Source organism: Eschrichtius robustus, chromosome 7 (genome assembly GCF_028021215.1).
Source record: "Eschrichtius robustus isolate mEscRob2 chromosome 7, mEscRob2.pri, whole genome shotgun sequence".
NCBI lineage: Eukaryota > Metazoa > Chordata > Mammalia > Artiodactyla > Eschrichtiidae > Eschrichtius > Eschrichtius robustus.
The window spans coordinates 77751633-77775302 of record NC_090830.1 but is presented as its reverse complement, the minus strand read 5'-3'; the positions used below and the strand labels follow the sequence as shown (position 1 = coordinate 77775302).

At 35.5% G+C, this 23670-nt stretch overlaps 1 protein-coding gene across 1 annotated transcript in view; it reads right to left on the bottom strand.

The window, feature by feature from the left end:
* Positions 1 to 23670, bottom strand: part of MCU (mitochondrial calcium uniporter) — a 215039-nt gene that overhangs the window by 46313 nt on the left and 145056 nt on the right. The window contains exon 2 of the mRNA XM_068547779.1: positions 66 to 132. Within this exon, the coding sequence (XP_068403880.1) occupies positions 66 to 132 (67 nt within the window). The remainder of the gene's footprint in view (positions 1 to 65; positions 133 to 23670) is intronic.

Below are 23670 nucleotides of genomic sequence, written 5' to 3'. Positions count from 1 at the left end.
AGAATGGGAAACAGAGTTAAAGAAAAAAAAGCATTGGACATAAAAATGGATTTGCCGAAACTCACCATCAGAGGGCACAACAGTACTGCTATAAACAACTCCACTAGGCCAAGAAGAGAGCCTCTGGTGCACCTAGAAAATACAAAAAGACACATCCATTGTCAGGACAAAACAACAAATGTTATATGCATATGTGTATGTATATAATAAATAATAGCTTTTTAATTATTTAAATAGTATGTATCCTTTGAGAAAAATTTAAAAATACAGATAAAAGAAAAGACTCTCAAACTCCTATCATCCTAAGATGATAGTGATGAACATTTTGGTTTATTTCAAGATAAACCAGTATTTCACCATAATTGTAATTTGCATTTTTTGTACTAAGAGTGATAATCTATACATGTTTTAATCTAAGAGTTAGTTGTATTTGCTTTTCTATGCACTGAGTATTTACATCTTTTGCCATTTTTTAAGTTTGGATCTTGGTCTTTGAATATTATTTTGTAGAAGTTCTTTAAATATTAAGAAAATTATCCCTTGGTCAACAAAATATGTTAGAAAAATTTCCCTGTTTTTATTTTTACTTTGCTAATGGTGTTTTTGTATGCACACAATTTTCAAGTTTTAAGAGTCAAACTTTTCAAGCTTTTCTGTGTGGTTTAACGGTCCTGTGTCATATATCAGCAGCTTTCCCTACTTCGAGAATACTATAAAACTCTTCCATGGCTTCTAGTTTGATTTTTCAAGTTTAAATCTTTGATTTATTAGGAATTAATTTTAGTCAGTTAAGAAGCAGCAATCCAACTAACCTCTAATGATAACACAGCTATCCCTTATATTTAATAATTCATTTTTCCCTCTTATTTGAAATGCTACCTTTATAATTTTCCAAACACCTATATGAATTTGGATCTTTTTCTGTCCAATGATCTATATGCTCATGTCATAGTAGCCACACTGTTTTAAATATCCTAGCTTTATATTTTTACATCTGGTAGGGTGGGATAGTTTCCCTTATTACTTTCCTTTAAGAATTTTCCTGGCTATTTTTGCTTATTTGTACCTCCATATGAACTTCAGAGTCAGTATTTCTAGTTACACACAGACACACACACACACACACAATCAGCTTCAAAAATAACACAGCATTGTGATTAAGAGCATAGAATCTATAATCACTCCTGAGTTCAGATTCTGATTCTGTAACTTACTCTAACTGCAACCTTTGCAAGTTCATTAGCCTCTTTGTGCCTCAAGTTTCTTCACTGAAAAATGGACAAAACGTAATACTAGCACCTGCCACATAAAGTTGCTGTAAGGACTAAATGATGAATACACATAAAGCACTTAGAACAGTGCCTGGCATAGAATAAGTATTCAATAAATGTTAGTTTTTTTGTTTGTTTGTTTGTTTTGAAGTTGAGATCTTATTAACTCAATGGATTAACATAAGGAAACTGACATCTATGTGATTTTTGAGTCATTCTTAATCAAGAACCTTGTAAGCCTTTCTATTTTAGTCTTTGTGTTCCTGAGAAGCATTTAAAGGTTTTCTTTATTCAGATCTTATATGTCCCCTTTAATCTAATGTAATTCTTTTTGTACTAGGTCTTGTCCAATACTAGGATCATGACCTCTGAATTTTTTCCTTTTAGTTTGCAAATGCCTGTTAATGCTCTGCCAGTCCTTTAATTTTGTTACTTTTCCTGAGTTTCTTTGTTTTAGGAATGACTCTATAGCTTTCTTTGTGATCTAATCTGGGATTCTTTTAATAGAAAAGTTTAGCCTATTTATATTTATTAATATAACGTATATTTAATGTCCTTTCAGTCGTCAAATTTTATGCTATAAAATTTTTATGTTTTTTGTTTTTATTGCTGCTCTTTCTTCTTAAAAATAGTTTACTAAATGGTCTATGTTTGCTTTGTTTTAGATAAACACGTACTTCTAATATTAATATGGAAAGTTTTTTTTTTTTTTGGATTAGTAGTCATTTTAGAGTAAGATCTAAGTTCTTTGAACTGCCTTTAAGGCCCAATATTATCTGATACCCAATTATCTCTCTGACTTCACCTCATACCACTCTCTCAATCATTCTGCTTTAGCCCCTAGGCTCTTTTCTGGTTTTTGTACGTACCAGCTATACTCTTGTTCCAGAACCTTTGCAATAGCTATTACCTCTACTTAGAATACCATTTCTCCAGAAAACTATCAAGCTCCCTCACTTCCTTCAAATCTTTGTTCACATTTCACTTTCTGAGTGAGGTCTACTCTAGCCAACCCAGTTAAAAATGGCAATTCCATCAGTTGGTACTCCTGATATATATATGTATATATATATATTTTCTCTTATTATGAGCAATGATGAACTTATAGTTATGTGTCTTTTTCCCTCTCTTCTACTATCCAGTTTATTTTATTTATTATGTAACTTTTCTTAGTGTTTATCTATCTATCATCTATCTACCTATATACCTCCCCCCAACCCCACACACTTCTTTTATTGAATTTATTGATTTTAGATGACATATTTTGACAGCTTGTTAAAAAACTGGGGTTTCTACCACTTTATATCATTTGTCCTGCACCCTTCCAACTTTCGTTAGAAAACTGTCAACATTGTCAAAATTTTAAACATTCATACTCTGCAAAACCTAATCTTCACATTTGTTTTAATCTTAATTTTATAGATTGATGGACTCTAGGCTTACTAACAATACTTTAACTGTCATTTTTCCTTTCATTTCTTTATTGGCTGAACTTCAGCTTATAGAGGTAGGACTCATGGAGCTAAATTCCCTAAAGCTTGGCATGTTAAAAAATGTTTGTCTTTGCCTTTATATTGAATGATTATTTGGATTGGCACAAGATTCCTAAATTAATCTTTCCTTGAGGACTTCGTGGGTAAAGTGTTAGTGTTGACTGCTGCTTTGGAGAAGTCTGAGGCCAGCCACTTATTTTGGAGAACCAAGCTCTCTCAGCTTTGCTGGGGATCTGCAACCATATCATAGGCATCCTCTCTTGGGGTCTTCTCACACACTCCCTTTACTAGATCTGGCAGCCGTTCTTCAGTATTGTGCTTTGGGATTGCAGAGAGCTCTCTGGTTGTACTGAAGATGGAGCTTGTATTTCTGTTTCTTATTCTCCTTTCTATTTCAAAGTGATTCCAGGAGAAGGGAAACTGCTGCCTTTACTGGGCCATTATTTATTTAAGTGGTAACTTTTTAATATGGACTTTTTCAAACTTACATAGAAGTAGAGAACACAGTGTAATGAATTTCTTCCATTCACCCATCATCTGCTTCTATATTTACCAACATTTGGTCAAACCCGGTTCATCTATATGAACCAGGTCTTTTCCACAGAGTATCTTAAAGGAAATTCCAAACATCATATTGCTTTACCTGAAAATATTTCAGTATACATTTACTAGGCCATTTTAAAACAGGAAATCCTCTGTCTTCTATGATTTTACAGATTATCCTCAACATAAATAAAAGATGTGTTTCTGGGGCAGAGAACTAAATAAACACATGGCTGTTTATGAATATTATTTGTTAGAATGCTATAGAACATGGGTTGGCAGGCCAGCCACCAGTTTTTGTAAATGAAGTTTTATTAGAACACAAACAAATTCATTTATTTACTTACTATCTAGAGCTCATTCATCTACTTTGACACTACAACAGCAGAATTGAGTAGTTGTGTAGTTGCAGGAGAGTTGAGTAGCTGAAACAGAGACCATATGGCCCACAAATCCCGAAATATTTACCATATGGCCCTTTAAGAAAATGTTTGCTGATCTTTGCTGTAGAACCCCTCTGTTGTTTTGAGATAATTCACTTTCCCACTTTCCCAAAGTCTTCCCAGTCACTTCTACAATGACATTGGCAATTACAAAATATTACTTAGTAAGTGCCCACAAACACACATATAGGTCCTTTTCTTTCTTTAACCCTTCTAATAGCCTATAGTCTAATAAGGTCAATGGGAACAAAAATGATTTTGCTCTTGCCTTTTTTCTTTGAAGTATGGCAACAATAACAACAACAAACAAAAGCAAAACAAAGACAAAAAAATATAAGGAAAGGAATATAAGTGTTCAAGACCAAAGAGGCACTGACTGGCATTCTAAATTGTATTCCATGACTATCCTAGACTGAAATGTATTTTGTTGTTTAAATTGTATGTTCTTAATAAATCACAAGAAAATAGGAAGAGTTTAATAAATACTTGACTGATGCTGAACGTTTTAAAAATATGTCAAGAAAATAAAAAAAGAAAAACATTCAGGCAAATGGCATGTATTATTCACATATTTAAATTTCATAGGCAGAGAACAAGATTAAGGTTAAGAAAGTAAATATTCATAATGAGCAGAAATCATCAGAGAAAGAGTAAACCTCTAGGCAATCAATGCCAACTGAACAAGGTGATTTGGTGCCTACTCGGTCCCTTGAAAAGAAAATACAAGTTTATACTTTTGGTATGAGATAGTCCACATCTTTGATAAGCAACTTGAGAACCTCTAGGAAAAACAGGGCTTCGAGTGAATGTAAAGGAAAGTATTAACAACTGCCCTGGTATTACAACCATTACCCTTAAATCTTAACCCCAGGAGAAGAAAAATGCTAGCATTATCAAGTTAAGAGTCTGAGTACAAAGCACCGTAACTTTATTTTCCCAAGTCATAAGATTCAAGATAATTTTAAAAATCAAACTTTATTATTATAAAAAGACATTCCATGACCCCAGAGAAAATTATTAAATTCAAGTCAAAACTAACTTTAAAATACTTTAGTTCTATCATAAATTATGCAATTTCCCCTACACGCACCATTCACTGTTCAGAAGAGCAAACTCAGCAATGTATTCCTGCCAGCAACTTGGGAAGACTGTCAAGTCAAAATAACCTGTTAATACCCTGCAAATATTCACAGCCAGTTGGACATTAAACCAGAGGCGGGGAAATAGAAAAAAATAGAGAAAAAAAGAAAGAGGAAAAAGGTATTTCCTTATTAACCCAGTTCCCTTTATTTACGAAAATTTTGGGACCTAATTTCATTAGGAAACAAATATCTGTTACCTATGTTAAACTGTATAAAAAATATATTAATTATGTCAAAAAGCTTTAGATGGAATAATTATATATACTTGTCCATGGTTAAAACCTTGTTATAAATAGCGTTACTATATCATGAGTTTAGATGTCAAATGATATTCCCGTTACATTTCCCGTAGTATAACAAGGAATGCTTATGAGAATGGATCCTTTCAATACATGTTCCAAAAGTTTCTCTTCTTTAAGACCAGGGTACCCAGGTTTCAACAACTTCGCCAAACTTACCTTCAGAATCCAGTGCTTACAAGCATACTAGGATTAACAGTGTAAAACTATTTCAGGTGTTCTAAAGCAGGACACACCTATAACAGCTTCTACAATATGGCATCAGTTTTATCCGTACCCTTGACGTAATAAAACTGTTGAAGCATTACATCAGCAATAATTTTTCACTACTTCAACTCTACCAATATACAAAAATAAGCACCATGACTTCAAACCCGCAAGATATAGGAGATCTGCAGTTAGAAGAGTTGGGGCCAGCTGAAATCTTGAATTTCAACCCCAAAGTCTCAGTTTCCCCAGCTGTTAAATTAAAGACAGCAATAACAACAAAACTATTTCACAAGGCTGATTTCATTTAAGGATAAGTGACAGTATAAATATGACAACATGTGAATGACCAACATCCTACCAAAATTTAAGATATTCAGAAATATAAACTCAAAACAGGGACTTCCCTGGAGGTCCAGTGGTTTCCACTGCAGGGGGCACAAGTTCGATCCCTGGTCTGGGAACTAAGATCCTGCATGCTGCGTGGCACAGCCAAAAAAGAACCCCCAGAACTCAAAACAAATCAATCTCTTTAAGGGCCTCTTATTAAAAAGAATTTAGTAAGTTTAACACATTTCAAAAGCCACAACCATCTCTAAACAAAGAGATATTATACAATATAAACACCTTGTGATGTTAAAGCTAGAAACCTGAAGGTTTAAACGAGAATCTCTTCAGAAAGCACTGTAAAAAACACTTAAAGGGTTAGACTAACTACAGGGCATATTTTATTCTTCTTTCAATAACTCACCAAGGAAACAAAGTTTCTGATACAGTTTAAGTGAAAGTGGTATATTTTGTGAGTTAAATTATATAATACAGTTTAATATTGGAAAATTATTTTCTCCTTGAATATATTATTTTAAATGGTTCCTACATTTTATTATAACATTGGCAACATTTCCCCATTAGAATATATTGTTACTTCATAATGGAAGTCATGATTGAGTTTATATACCTATGATTTTCAAGAGAATTTCACATCTACAAAACAAGGCAATATGAAGGACTTTTCGTTGTATCTTTCAATATCAGTTTTCTAATTAGGAAATCAAATCTAGCTCCCAAATTATCAATAAGGTATTTAAAAAGTAATACTTGTTCAACAACTCACAGTGCTTTGAGGATCGAACGTATATAAAGACATATGTATATAATAGCATACATGTATATAAAAGCATACAAAGCAAGACCTTAGCCACACAATCTTCACTGCTGATCTAACAACAGACTAAAATAATCAGAGCATTCAAACCTTAACCATAACTAGCTGTATATCATATCATTTAACATAATATGAATTGACATACAGGTCATTTTAAAATCCAAGTAAATACAAATATCTATCCATTTAATAGTATCAAGAAATGCTCATTAAAGCAAATTCTCTTAAATTAGGTTTTGAAATCAATATCTAGGCTCTAAGATTGAAAATATTACCAATATTTCTAGTATATCACTACTTATTAAGTTAATTTGGTATAAATTAAATTCATTGATAAACAATGTTTCTATTTAAGATTTTGATATTACCCCAAAATTACAACCTATCGTTTATACTGCATAAGAACTAGAGTCCAATATCTATCAAAATTTCATTGTGTAGTCGAAACCCCTAGTATCTGAGGCAATTCTACACCTACGTTTGGAATGTCCTCACACCCTGATGGTTGCTACATTTTCCTTAATGGATGCACTTTTACTCTCTTGGGTCTCAGGACAGACACGTTCATGATACCAGTGCAAGGCATTTCTGCTTTACTTAAGTGACAACCTGCCTTCCTCACTGTGAACTGGTAAGTTCTCTTCTATTTTGTTCCTTTCCTTCTATTTATTAAGAACCTACACTCACTCACAAGAAAAGTAAAAATTGTGGCCCCTCTATATCATACTATCTGTTTTTTTATAACTATTATTTTATCCAACATTTTATTATGAAACTTCAAACAAACAGCAAAGTTGAATTTTACAGTCAAAACTTTTTATACCTTTCACCTAGACTCTATATTATCATGTTATCTATCCATCCTCTTTTATAGAAATTCTGAATTCTCGTAGTTTCTTAAATCATTTTTAAAATATATTACATTCTCTAACTCCATTTCCTCTGCAACTTTCCTGCACTGCTCCTAGATTTTGTCCATACCTGTTTTCATTTGTCACACTGTATTCTAATTATCTGTTTGGATGCCTGCCTCCCCTTCAGAGCAATGATCACCTTGAAGACTGCCTTCGTTTCTTTTTATATTGGTACCCCACCCCACTACACTAGGAGAAAGTAGAAGCTTAATTAATATTTATCTGAGTTGTCTTCCTCCTTATACCTCACTATCCTTGACATGTTTTATGACTTTGCCTTGTTATTTTACTGCTAAAACTACTCTGAGTAACAATGAAGTAATTATTACTTCTATAAGCATTTGGGGACATATTCAGAGAACAAATTTCTTCATATATATGAAATGTCCTTTATTTTTAGTTGCTCCAGTTACAAATGTATTCCATGTTGTATTGAGATGGCCACTAAGTATACTGCTAGTTATTCTTTTTAAACAACAACAAAAAACCCAAATGCAAAATCCTTAAAACCTAGCATTTGTACCTTTCAATAATCATTTAGACAATTCAAAACAGCACACAGACTTAGAAATAAAGGAATGAAATCAGAATGTAAACTACATGGGAGTGTGAACTCTCAGTATTTGTTAAATGAATAAAGGTAGCTGGTTTAAAAGATCTTTTTATTGAGAGTAAAAATGGAACTTCATTGGTTGTGCTTTTTGACTGACAGTTCAGTTTGACTATGGTTCTTTTCATCACCTGAATTAATATTTCCTTCCTTAGTACCATTAAAGTCTGTGGAATCTCAGTATATAACAATATTGGGGAAATAGGTAGTTGCATCTATAAATTAATATATTGGGATAAGACTCCCTTCTCTAAAGTGACATAAAAAAGTTAGGAAAACAATAACTCTAAAAAAAAATTTTCTTTTGCAGGTTCTTATTAGTTATCTGTTTTATACATATTAGTGTATATATGTCAATCTCAATCTCCCAAATCATCCCACCCGCCCCCTGCCCCGCTTTCCCCCCTTGGTGTCCATATGTTTGTTCTCTACATCTGTGTCTCTATTTCTGCCTTTCAAACCAGTTCATCTGTACCTTTTTTCTAGATTCCATATATATGCGTTAATACACGATATTTGAGGAAAACAAGAACTTTTAAAAGTATTTTATTTTGGCTTGATGATGAGTAAATAGGTATTAGTTATATTATTCTCTATACTTTACATAACCTAAGTATTTTGTAGTTTTTTCTACTTTGCTGGTGTCCGGAGGCTATGAGATTTCTGTGCTGGTTCTAGATAACTGCTACTCAACATGTAGTTCACGGATCTGCAGCATCAGCATCGGATGAACATGTTAGAAATGCAGGTTCTCAGGCCCTATCTCAGACTTACTGATTCATAATTTGCATTTCAACAACATGACTAGGAAATTCACATGCACATTAAAGTCTGAGAAGCATGGCTGTAGTTCATCCAGATGAGATTACATTAGTTATTACATTAGGGATACATTAGTTAGTTAGGTGTCGTAGTCTCAGACATTTTACCTTTCGCATTTATCAAGACCCCAACACAAGCAACAAGGGCTCATGGGGAGGCAACATGACGTAAAAGAAAGAATACTGCATTAAGAGTTTGAAAAGCCAGATTCTAATCTCATCTCTGGTGTGTGACCTTGAACTTCAGTTCTTCTCATCTGTAAAATGAATGAGTTATACAACATACACTGTAAGGCCCTTCCAACTCTGAAAGTCTATGAATATATGAAAATAAATACTAATAGGTATTTGCGGAAATGATTCAACTGTATGTGATATCTTACGAAATTGGGCTTACTTTTAATGCTACAGGGGCCTTGTCCATCAATTACTTTATATTTATTTAGGTTTGAAAATCAATCTCTATCTTTCATTTTCACACTTGGTTTCTGAAAGATGCATAGTGGTGAATAACTTAGGAAGTGGGTGGCTGCTATTAATAATTCCCCTCACTGCTTCCTTTGTTCTTGAATGCTGATAAAACACAGGTAATAGACAGGATTCATGAAAAAGTAAAATCAGATTCTGTATTTTGAACAAGAGCAGGAGAATATTTTTGTTCTTAGGAAAAACATGGCTGAAGCATTTAGAGCTGAAGGATTAGGATGTGTGACACTGTCAAATAAAGCAGAAAATAATAAATAATAGTATGCCTGTATACATATATACACGTGTGTGTAAAGAGAGAGAAATAAAGCAAATGTGGCAAAGTATTAATAATTGATGAATCTAGGTAAAGGATGTAAGACTGTATATTGTAATCTCTCTGCAACTTTTCTGTAGGTTTGAAATTTTTTCCAAATAAAAGTTGAGAAAGAAAAATAATTAACATAAATATAATATTTACTGACCCCCAAATATCTTGTTGTATTATTCTCTCTTTTTTAAAGTATAGTGGATTTATTTATTTTTCTGAAACCTTTAAAATGCATGAGAAAAGCTAGGATGGAAGGGGAAAAAAATCATTATATATAAAATTTCAGTAACTTATACCCCCATATTGCTCCTATATTTTGTCTTTTAGTTACAGACTTAATTTTTTATTAGCTTAGGATAAAATAAAAGGGGAGAAAGAAGTGGTAGTGAGAAGTTGTGTCACATCTTCCTTACATTAATGAAGTAAACGATTTCAAGCCAAAAGTAGGCCTTCTGTGATTTTTATTTTCACTCTAGCTTCAGCTAATAATGAAAAAGAATGTAGTTACCACTCACGAATATAAGTAACTACAGGCTCTTTTTATTCCTCTGCAATGAGAGGGACACAACAGCTGCTATAAAAATCACTCTCTACCTTCCCGTGTATTGTGTAAGTGTAACAGACTTATACCATGAGAAGAGCAAAACATAAAATGGGAAAGTAGCTATTTTGTTTCAGAATTCCTTTTTCATTTATTGTAAGTTATTGTCCCTAATTAAAAACAAAATAAACATGCTGCCTACATTTCTAATGTAACTGTCCTGTGTAATTGTAAATCTCAATTTGAAATACGAGCAAAAGAATCATGTACTAGCTGACTGGTGTTCTTCCTTCATTCCTTCCAGAATTTATCCAACAGGAACACCATAAGAACAACAAATCCAGCTTCAATTAATAGGAAATTTTAAAACATTCATAAGTCTTATTTGTCTTTAACACTCTGGCCTCATATATATACACAGATTTTGGTTAACTTTCCTCCTTTTACTATCTTTAGTGAAGGGGATTTAATTTAATTTGCTTGATCTTTAAATATATTCTTAACAAAGCTGTTCCAGGGTGTAACTTCAGATAATAAATACATTACTTAAAATTAAAACAAAGGAATAACAGTCATTAAAGGTTTTAGTAAGTACAAAGGGTAAGACCAAATATGATAGTTAAGATGATTTTCATATATAATTCAAAGCTGAAAACACTCAACCCAGAATGTTCCTCAGCCCACTCTGACTCCAGCTGACCTCTCCATCTGTTTAGGAATCACATGGGGGCCAATCTCTTAGCTAACAATTTTTTTTCTTTCTTTAAAAAAATTTTTTTTGAAGTATAGTTGATTTACAATGTTGTGTTTAAGTTCTGTTGTACAGCAAAGTGACTCAGTTATACATATATATATTCTTTTTCATATTCTTTTCCATTATGGTTTATCACAGGATATTGAATAGCTCCCTATGCTATACAGTAGGACCGTGTTGTTTATCCATCCTATGTATAATAGTTTGTATATCCTAATCCCAAACTCCCAATCCTTCCCTCCCCCACCCCCCTCCCCCTTGGCTACCACAAGTCTGTTCCCTATGTCTGTGAGTCTGTTTTTGTTTCTCAGATATGTTCAACTGTGTTGTATTTTAGATTCCACATATAAGCGATATCATATGGTATTTGTCTTTCTCTTTCTGACTTACTTCTCTTAGTATGATAATCTCTAGGTCCATCCATGTTGCTGCAAATGGCATTATTTCATTTTTAATTTTAAAAATATTTTAAATTTTTGGCTGCGTTCGGTCTTCGTTGCTGCGCGCGGGCTTTCTCTAGTGGTGGCGAGCGGGGGCTTATATTCATTGCGGTGCGAGGGCTTCTCATCGCAGTGTCTTGTTGCAGAGCACGGGCTCTAGGTGCATGGGCTTCAGTAGTTGTGGCTTGTGGGCTCTAGAGCGCAGGCTCAGTAGTTGTGGCGCACGGGCTTAGTTGCTCCGCGGCATGTGGGATCTTCCCAGACCAGGGCTCGAACCCATGTCCCCTGCATTGGCAGGTGGATTCTTAACCACTGTGCCACCAGGGAAGCCCCCATTCTTTTTAATGGCTAAGTAATATTCCATTGTATATAAATACCACTTTTTTTTTTTTCTGTGGCTGCGTGGGGTCTTTGTTGCTGTGTGCAGGGGCTACTCTTCATTGTAGTGTGTGGGCCTCTCATTGCAGCGGCTTCTCTTGTTGCAGAGCACTGGCTCTAGGCATGCGGGCTTCAGTAGTTATAGCACACGGGCTCAGTAGTTGTGGCTCACGGGCTCTAGAGCGCAGGCTCAGTAGTTGTGGCGCACAGGCTTAGTTGCTCTGCGGCATGTGGGATCTTCCCGGACCAGGGCTCGAACCTGCGTCCCTTACATTGGCAGGCGGATTCTCAACCATTGAGCCACCAGGGAAGCCCAAATACCACATTTTCTTTATCCATTCATCTGTTGATGGACATTTAGGTTGTTTCTGTGTCTTGGCTAACATGTGAATAGTGTGCTGTCTTAGCTAACAATTCTGGTCACAACTTTACACAATTGAGACTGAGATTGAGAGACTAGCAGATCCTTATCTATATACAGAGAGAGGTCATTACCACTGTCATTACCATCATCTTCATCTTCTAAGCATGCACAAGGTCTAAGTTTTCAAATTACTTTATTTATCCTTCGTCTGTTGTACAAAGAATTTGAGGCAACTATAATATAATCACACCACAAAATGGTGGTAAATTTTTTTAGAATTCTGAAATTGAAATTAAAAAACCAGGACAAAGAAAAATAAAAATATTAGAAAATAAAAATTGGGAGAAAAGAAGTTTTGATGTGGCCCATCAAAATCTTCAATGAGGTCAAGACTTCCCTGGTGGCACAGTGGTTAAGACTATGCTCCCAATGCAGGGGGCCCGGGTTCGATCCCTGGTCGGGAAACTAGATCCCACGTGTATGCTGCAACTGAGAGTTTGCATGTCACATCCAGAAAGTCTGCATGCTGCAACTAAGAGTCTGCATGCCGCAACAAAGATCCTGTGTGCTGCAACTAAGACTCAGTGTGCCTAAATAAATAAATATTAAAAACAAAAACAAAAACCTTCAACAAGGCTAAATTAAGTTCCATACTTGGCTCTAAGTCTCTGCAGTAGCCAGAATAACACCCTTCCCCTGCCGCCCCCCCGCCCCACAAGATGTCCATGTCCCGATCTCTGGATTTTGTGGGCATGTTTACTTAGGCAAGGGAAAATTAAGGCTGCAGATGGGATTAAGGTTGCCAATAAACTGAGTTTAAAATAGGGAGATTATCTGGATAGGACAAATGTTATCACAGGGACCTTCAAATAGAGGAAGGTGTCGCTATAGAGAACCAGAAAGATGTAAGTGTGACAAAGACCAAGAAGGACTCTCCCCAATGTTGCTAGAGGAAGAGGCCATGGCAAGGGTGTAGCCTCTGGAAGCTGGAAAAGGCAAGTAAACAGAGTCTCCCTTAGAGCCTCCATAAAGGAACACAGACTTGCTGACACCTTGGTTTTAGCCCAGTGAGACTTGTATTGGACTTCTAACCTACTGAACTATATAAGATAATACATTTATGCTGTTTTAAGCCACAAAGTTTGTTGTAATTTGTTAGAGAAATAATAAAAAACTATTACGGCCTCCTAGCCTCCAAGACAAAAAGGCGACATAATCAGTGATAATTCTCGTTAATAGAAGGGACAAAGCACAGCAATTTGTCAGGAAAGGCAAATATTTTCTAGCACAAAGTTCTAAAAGAAATTTTTGATGCAGCGCTTGATATAGTAAGCTCTGAGTAATAATAGTGGATATAGGGATTTCCCCCAAATTCTGGATATTAAATAAGAAATTTCACAAGGTTGTTTCTTATATCACTTTTTGATAAAAGATGAGACTGTATCATCTCAAAATACAATTGAGTAAAGGCAATCTTTGAGGGAGTACAATAATACAAATCAAGTTGTTTTTTTTTTTTTGGCAGAGTCAGCTTGATTTCAAAAGATTATAATTTAGAACAGCATAAAATATTATGGACAATTAAGTGCAATAATTCATATAGTAAAGTTCATTTAGAATTAAGAGCTATTAATAGATCTGTAAGTTGATAAATCTCAAGATTTAAAAATTATAGAAAGATAAGCAAGTTAGAGTACTCTGTATGTTAAGTTTAAAAGAAACAAATATATACATACATATTATTGTTTTCCTTTTCACATGTATTTATATATAGTATATACAATAATATATTTAAATATTAACTATTAAAACAAATGGGAAAGATATCATTTTTATGGTAATACGCTCTGGGGAAAAAGGGTTTTGGAATTGGGGATGGGAACAAAGGTAGCATTGACTTTATTGTATTGTACTGTATATTTATTGTTTATTTTCTTAGTAAAAAAGATCTGATACAAATATATCAAAATACAAATATTTAGATTAAGGGTAACTGTTTTTGTATAATGCTCCATAATCTTCTGTGTTACAAATTTCCAAATTATTAAAAAGAAAGAAAAAAAAAAGAACAGTTTATCCTTTAAACAGTCTTTGACAAACACCATTTCTCCAGTTAGGCTTTTCAGCCTGGAAAAAAGGTAGATTTTGTTTTCTGATAAAGGCCTGGACTTTATATTAATGGAACCATACAGAATTTATTAATTTGAATTTGGCTTTTGTTATCAACATTATATGTATTAGATTCATCCATGTTGTTGAGTACAGCAGTAGTTAGTTCTTTTTCATCGTTGCATATCTATGTATCCATTATATGAATCCATTGTATGAATATCCCAAAAGGGACATTTGGGCTATTTCCAGATTTGGCTAATAATGCTCTGATGAACATTCTTTACGTCTTTTGGTGCACTTATGTATGCACATCCTCTGTCTGGGTATATAGCTAGGAGTAGAATTGCTCAGTCATAGGATATTCATATGTTCAGTTTTAACAGATATAGCCAGTTTTGCAAAATAGCAGGTAACAACTTAGACACCTACTAGCGTTAAAGAGTTCCAGATATTCCATATTCTTTTTTTTTAAATTTTATTTATTTATTTATTTATTTATTTTTGGCTGTGTTGGGTCTTTGTTGCTGTGCGCAGGTTTTCTTTAGTTGTGGTGAGCGGGGGCTACTCTTCGTTGCGATGCGCAGGCTTCTCATTGCGGTGGCTTCTCTTGTTGCAGAACACGGGCTCTAGGCACACAGGCTTCAGTAGTTGCAGCATGTGGGCTCACTAGTTGTGGCTCACGGGCTCTAGAGCGCAGGCTCAGTAGTTGTGGCGAACGGGCTTAGTTGCTCCGTGGCATGTGGGACCTTCCCGGACCAGGGTTCGAACCGATGTCCCCTGCATTGGCAGGCAGGTTCTTAACCACTGCGCCACTAGGGAAGCCCAACTCCACATTCTTGTGAATACCTGGTATTGTCAGTTTTGTTAAATTGTGGCCATTCTGGTAGGTGTGTATGTTATCTCCGAGTAGTTTTACTCCTTGATGATTAATGAGGTTGAGATCCTTTTCCTATATTTAGTGAACATTTAGATACCCTCTTGTGAGTATCCATTCAAGACTCTCACTCAGTTTTTTGTCAGATAACCTTTTTTTCTTATTGATTATTAAATTTCTTAATATAGTTGGGATATGAGCCCTTTGTCAGATACACATATCGTTAGTATCTTTTCTCAGTCTGTAGCTTGCTGCTTCTCTCTTAATGGTACCTTGATGAACAAAAATTTTTAATGTTAATCCAATTAGCAATCTTTTCCTTTATCATTAGTACTTTTTGTATCTTATTTAAGATATGTTTTCCTACTCCAAGGTCATAAGGATATTCTGTGTTTTAACAAGTTTTATTATTTTACTTTTCACATTTATATCTATATTTTACCAGGAAGTTTTTTTTTAACTGCTGTGAGGTGAAGCCAAGATTAAATTTATTTTTTCTATATGGCATCAAATTGACCCAGCACCATGTATTGAAAGGACCATCCTCTCTCCACTGAATTGAGATGGAGGATTTGCCATAATCAGGTGTGTGGGTCTATCTCTGTGTTTTCTACTTTGTTCCATTTGTCTATTCATCTACTCTTGCACCAGTTCTACATTATCTTATTTACTATAGCTTTACTAAGTCTTAATATTTGATATTGTAAATACTTCAATTTTGTTTTTCTTAATGATAGTCTTGACTATTCTTAGCCCTCTGCATTTCCTTGTACATTTTAAAATCAGTTTATTAATTCCCACAAAAATTTTTCCTGGGTTGTATACTGGATACATAGATCAATTTAGGGAGAAGTGACAATTAAACAATGTTTAGTCTTCCAAGATTTGTTTTATGGCCTAGCTTATGGTCAATTTTGGAAAACGTTCAATGTACATTTGAAAATAGCCAAGTACCTACAGTTGTTGGATGTGGTGTTGCCAGAGGCTTTTAATACCACTGAGTTAAAGCTGACAATTTTTGGTGACAATTAAAGGGCTTAACTTTGTTTGTTGCTTGACTAGAAAGCAATTCTACTCCTGCAAAGAAACATGCTGTTTCAAGAAACTGTTGTGAGGAACTTTCCAAACAGAATAAACTGCTTCCCTAAACATGGTGGGGTTAAAGTCAAGCAGAAAAGCATGTTCGTTTCCTTCTGATGATTAGATAGATTTCATGTTAAGAACTCAGGCATGCACATTAATCTTATTAAGGACGGAAGCAAAGGTTGGACTGGTTGTTTTACTCTTTAGAGCTACATGACTAATTGGTTTTTAAACCAGTTTTCTAGAAAGAATATACATTCTTCAAAAAGCTTATCACATATAACGGATAATACTTAAATACCAGATGAAGTTTAAAATTAGCTGATTACTTCACTATATTTTACATGAAGGGAGCACTTAATTAGGAAAATATCTATCTTGTATTTCATGCAGGCTTTGGGGACCAAATGTTTTGATGAAAAAGAATTTTTTAAGCCCTTATAAACTTTTGCTCTTTGAGTTTCATAACAGATCATTGTTCCCTTTCTAGTCTGTTTCCTGCAATACAGAAGCCTATTGCTTCTCCTAGACAAGAGTAATGATCACAAGGGAGTTAGAAAGTTAAAAATGGGACAACGCTTTAGAGATAAAGTAAAAATTAATTTCAGTTGGCAGAATGGGCACTGAATTGAGGAATAGAATTTGATGTACAAAGTTCAAATCCTGGTGTCAAAACTGAGTTGAAAGCAGATGACTGTGTGGAATCTAGTATCATGTCAACATTTGCGGAAAAACAGACAGAACATATACAGGATGTGGTAGGGAATAACTACTGACCAAAACACTGTGAAACTTCATGTTATTATTCCATTAAAAAAATCCTTGTCAAATGGATGAATAAGAAGTCCAAAAGGAGACATCTACTTGACCATTTGCCAGTAAAATATCAAATAATTCCTTGGTATGCCTCTCTTTCAAAGCAAAGAATGAGTAATTGTGACAATCAGCTAAACATTTGCCCTCCAGCTAATATAAGCATGAAGGCAAAGCAGCACCGAGATACCAAAAATATTTATTTCCTTCCAACAATGAAGCTGGGCAGTTCATGAGTATAGCTTGTCTAAGAGGAGAATGAGAAAAATTATTAAGAATCAAATCTAACAGTCCTTATGATACATGGCACATAATATCTTATTTCTTACTGACAAAATTCTCTACAAATGTTAGCAAGCAACAGCAATAAAAACACAAAGTTTGTAAATATATATTACACACATGCACAGCACAGATGAAATATTCTTTGAAGCACAAATGTAAGGCAAATGGATCGTGCCTTTCAACAGATATTCATGGATGAAAGATGCCCACTTCAAGCACAATTATTACTTCCTGCACTGTAACGGATATATACTACTCAAATTCATAGAATAAATGGCAAACACTTTCCCTTCAAACTGATTTTCTTTTTTTTCAATATAATTTTTTAAAAATTTATTGATTTAGGGGGATTGGTTCAAGATGGCAGAGTAGAAGGACATGCTCTCACTCTCTCTTGCGAGAACACCGGAAGCACAACTAACTGCTGAAAAATCACCGACAGGAAGACACTGGAACTCACCAAAAAAGATACCCCACATCCAAAGACAAAGGAGAAGCCACAATGAGATGGTAGGAGGGGTGCAATCACAATAAAATCAAAACCCATAACTGCTGGGTGGGTGACTCAAACCGGAGAACACTTATACCACAGAAGTCCACCCACTGGAGTGAAGGTTCTGAGCTCCATGTCAGGCTTCCGAACCTGGGGGTTCCGGCAACGGGAGGAGGAATTCCTAGAGAATCAGACTTTGAAGGCTAGCGGGATTTGATTGCAGGACTTCGACAGGACTGGGGGAAAGAGAAACTCCACTCTTGGAGGGCACACACAAAGAAGTGTGCACATCGGGACCCAGGGGAAGGAGCAGTGACCCCACAGGAGACTGAACCAGACTGACCTGCTGGTGTTGGAGGGACTCCTGCAGAGGCGGGCGGTGGCTGTGGCTCACCATGAGGACAAGGACACTGGCAGCAGAAGTTCTGGGAAGTACTCCTTGGCGGGAGCCCTCCCAGAGTCCGCCATTACCCCCAACAAAGAGCCCACATAGGCTCCAGTGTTGGGTCCCCTCAGACCAAACAACCAACAGGGAGGGAACACAGCCCCACCTATCAGCACACAAGTGGATTAAAGTTTTACCGAGCTCTGCGCACCAGAGCAACAGCCAGCTCTATCCACCACCAGTCCCTCCCATCAGGAAACTTGCTCAAGCCTCTTAGATAGCCTCATCCACCAGAGGGCAGACAGCAGAAGCAAGAAGAACTACAATCCTGCAGCCTGTGGAACAAGAACCACATTCACAGAAAGACAGACAAGATGAAAAGGCAGAGGGCTATGTACCAGATGAAGGAACAAGATAAAACCCAAGAAAAACAACTAAATGAAGTGGAGATAGGCAACCTTCCAGAAAAAGAATTCAGAATAATGATAGTGAAGATGATCCAGGACCTCAGAAAAAGAATGGAGGCAAAGATCGAGAAGATGCAAGAAATGTTTAACAACGATCTAGAAGAATTAAAGAATAAAAAACAGAGATGAACAATACAGTAACTGAAATGAAGACTACACTAGAAGGAATCAATAGCAGAATAACTGAGGCAGAAGAACGGATAAGTGACCTGGAAGACAGAATGGTGGAATTCACTGCTGTGGAACAGATTAAGGAAAAAAGAATGAAAAGAAATGAAGACAGCCTAAGAGACCACTGGGACAACATTAAACGCAACAACATTCGCATTATAGGGGTCCCAGAAGGAGAAGAGAGGAGAAAGGACCTGAGAAAATATTTGAAGAGATTATAGTTGAAAACTTCCCTAACATGGGAAAGGAAAGAGCCACCCAAGTCCAGGAAGCTCAGAGACTCCCATACAGGATAAACCCAAGGAGAAACATACCGAGACATATAGTAATCAAATTGGCAAAAATTAAAGACAAAGAAAAATTATTGAAAGCAGCAAGGGAAAAACGACAAATAACATACAAGGGAACTCCCATAAGGTTAACAGCTGATTTCTCAGCAGAAACTCTACAAACCAGAAGGGAGTGGCATTATATACTTAAAGTGATGAAAGGGAAGAACCTACAACCAAGATTACTCTACCCGGCAAGGATCTCATTCAGATTTGATGGAGAAATCAAAAGCTTTACAGACAAGCAAAAGCTAAGAGAATTCAGCACCACCAAACCAGCTCTACAACAAATGCTAAAGGAACTTCTCTAAGTGGGAAACACAAGAGAAGAAAAGGACCTACAAAAACAAACCCAAAACAATTAAGAAAATGGTAATAGGAACATACATATCGATAATTACCTTAAACATGAATAGATTAAATGTTCCAACCAAAAGACACAGGCTCACTGAATGGATACAAAAACAAGACCCATATATATGCTGTGTACAAGAGACCCACTTCAGACCTAGGGACACATACCGACTGAAAGTGAGGGGATGGAAAAAGATATTCCATGCAAATGGAAATCAAAAGAAAGCTGGAATAGCAATACTCATATCAGATAAAATAGACTTCAAAATAAAGAATGTTACGAGAGACAAGAAAGGACACTATATAATGATCAAGGGATCAATCCAAGAAGAAGATATAACAATTATAAATATATATGCACCCAACATAGGAGCACCTCTATACATAACACAACTGCTAACAGCTATAAAAGAGGAAACCGACAGTAACACAATAATAGTGGGGGACTTTAACACCTCACTTACAACAATGGACAGATTATCAGGACAAAAAATTAATACGGAAACACAAGCCTTAAATGACACAAGAGACCAGATAGATTTAATTGATATTTATAGGACATTCCATCCAAAAACAGCAGATTACACTTTCTTCTCAAGTGCGCACGGCACATTCTCCAGGATAGATCACATCTTGGGTCATAAATCAAGCCTCAGTAAATTTAAGAAAATTGAAATCATATTAAGCATCTTTCCTGACCACAATGCTATGAGATTAGAAATCAATTACAGGGAAAAAAACGTAAAAAAGACAAACACATGGAGCTAAACAATACGTTACTAAATAACCAAGAGATCACTGAAGAAATCAAAGAGGAAATCAAAAAATACCTAGAGACAAATGATAATGAAAACACGACAATCCGAAACCTATGGGATGCAGCAAAAGCAGTTCTAAGAGGGAAGTTTATAGCTATACAAGCCTACCTCAAGAAACAAGAAAAATCTCAAATAAACAATCTAACCTTACACCTAAAGGAACTAGAGAAAGAAGAACAAACAAAACCCAAAGTTAGCAGAAGGAAAGAAATCATCAAGATCAGAGCAGAAATAAATGAAATAGAAACAAAGAAAACAATAGCAAAGATCAATAAAACTAAAAGCTGGTTCTTTGAGAAGATAAACAAAATTGATAAACCATTAGCCAGACTCATCAAGAAAAAGAGGGAGAGGACTCAAATCAATAAAATTAGAAATGAAAAAGGAGAAGTTACAACAGACACCACAGGAATACAAAGCATCTTAAGAGACTATTACAAGCAACCCTATGCCAATAAAATGGACAACCTGGAAGAAATGGACAAATTCTTAGAAAGGTATAACCTTCCAAGACTGAACCAGGAAGAAATAGAAAATATGAACAGACCAATCACAAGTAATGAAATTGAAACTGTGATTAAAAATCTTCCAACAAACAAAAGTCCAGGACCAGATGGCTTCACAGGTGAATTCTAGCAAACATTTAGAGAAGAGCTAACACCCATCCTTCTCAAACTCTTCCAAAAAATTGCAGAGGGAGAAACACTCCCAAACGCATTCTACGAGGCCACCATCATGCTGATACCAAAACCAGACAGAGATACTACAAAAAAAGAAAATTACAGACCAATATCACTGGTGAATAGAGATGCAAAAATCCTCAACAAAATACTAGCAAACAGAATCCAACAACACATTGAAAGGATCATACACCATGATCAAGTGGGATTTATCCCAGGGATGCAAGGATTCTTCAATATATGCAAATCAATCAATGTGATACACCATATTAACAAATTGAAGAATAAAAACCATATGATCATCTCAACAGATGCAGAAAAAGCTTCTGACAAAATTCAACACTCATTTATGATAAAGACTCTCCAGAAAGTGGGCATAGAGGGAACCTACCTCAACATAATAAAGGCCATATATGACAAACCCACAGCAAAACATCATTCTCAATGGTGAAAAACTGAAAGCATTTCCTCTAAGATCAGGAACGAGACAAGGATGTCCACACTCACCACTATTATTCAACATAGTTTTGGAAGTCCTAGCCATGGCAATCAGAGAAGAAAAAGAAATAAAAGGAATCCAAATTGGAAAAGAAGAAATAAAATTGCCACTGTTTGCAGATGACATGACACTGTACATAGAGAATCCTAAAGATGCCACCAGAAAACTACTAGAGCTAATCAATGAATTTGGTAAAGTTGCAGGATACAAAATTAATGCACAGAAATCTCTTGCTTTCCTATACACTAATGATGAAAAATCTGAAAGAGAAATTAAGGATACACTCCCATTTACCACTGCAACAAAAAGAATAAAATACCTAGGAATAAACCTACCTAGGGAGACAAAAGACCTGTATGCAGAATACTATAAGACACTGATGAAAGAAATTAAAGATGATACCAACAGATGGGGAGATATACCATGTTCTTGGATTGGAAGAATCAATGCTGTGAAAATGACTATACTACCCAAAGCAATCTCAGATTCAATGCAATCCCTATCAAATTACCAATGGCAGTTTTTACAGAACTAGAACAAAAAATCTTAAAATTTGTATGGAGACACAAAAGACCCCGAATAGCCAAAGCAGTCTTGGGGGAAAAAAATGGAGCACGAGGAATCAGGCTCCCTGACTTCAGACTACATTACAAAGCTACAGTAATCAAGACAGTATGGTACCGGCACAAGAACAAAAATATAGGTCAATGGAACAGGATAGAAAGCCCAGAGATAAACCCATGTACCTACGGTCAACTAATCTATGACAAAGGAGGCAAGGATATATAATGGAGAAAAGACAGTCTCTTCAATAAGTGGTGCCGGGAAAACTGGACAGCTACATGTAAAAGAATGAAATTAGAACACTCCTAAACACCATACACAAAAATAAACTCAAAATAGATTAGAGACCTAAATGTAAGACCAGACACTATGGAACTCTTAGAGGAAAACATAGGCAGAACACTCTTTGACATAAATCACAGCAATATCTTTTTTGATCCACTTCCTAGAGTAATGGAAATAAAAACAAAAATAAACAAATGGGACCTAATGAAACTTAAAAGCTTTTGCACAGCAAAGGAAACCATAAACAAGACGAAAAGACAACCCTCAGAATGGGAGAAAATATTTGCAAACGAATTAATGGACAAAGGATTAATCTCCAAAATATATAAACAGCTCATGCAGCTCAATATTAAAAAAACAAACAACCCAATCCAAAAATGGGCAGAAGACGTAAATAGACATTTCTCCAAAGAAGACATACAAATGGCCAAGAAGCACATGAAAAGCTGCTCAACATCACTATTAGAGAAATGCAAATCAAAACTACAATGAGGTATCACCTCACACCAGTTAGAATGGGCATCATCAGAAAATCTACAAACAACAAATGCTGGAGTGGGTGTCGAGAAAAGGGAACCCTCTTGCACTGTTGGTGGGAATGTAAATTGATACAGCCACTATGGAGAACACTATGGAGGTTTCTTAAAAAACTAAAAATAGAATTACCATATGACCCAGCAATCCCACTACTGGGCATATACCCAGAGAAAACCATAATTCAAAAAGACACATGCACCCCAATGTTCACTGCAGCATTATTTACAATAGCCAGGACATGGAAACAACCTAAATGCCCATCGACAGACGAATGGATAAGGAAGTTGTGGTACATATATACAATGGAATATTACTCAGCCATAAAAAGGAACGAAATTGTGTGATTTGTAGAGACATGGATGGATCTAGAGACTGTCATACAGAGTGAAGTAAGTCAGAAAGAGAAAAACAAATATTGTATATTAACACATATATGTGGAACCTAGAAAAATGGTACAGATGAACCTGTTTGCAGGGCAGAAATTGAGACACAGATGTAGAGAACAAACGTATGGACACCAAGGGGGGAAAGCGGTGGGAGGTGGGGGTGGTGGTGTGATGAATTGGGAGATTGGGATTGACATGTAAACACTGATGTGTATATAATGGATGACTAATAAGAACCTGCTGCATAAAAAAATAAATAAAATAAAATTTTTTAAAAATTTATTTATTTATTTATTTATTTATTTTTGGCTGTGTTGGGTCTTAGTTGATGCGTGCGGGCTTTCTCTAGTTGC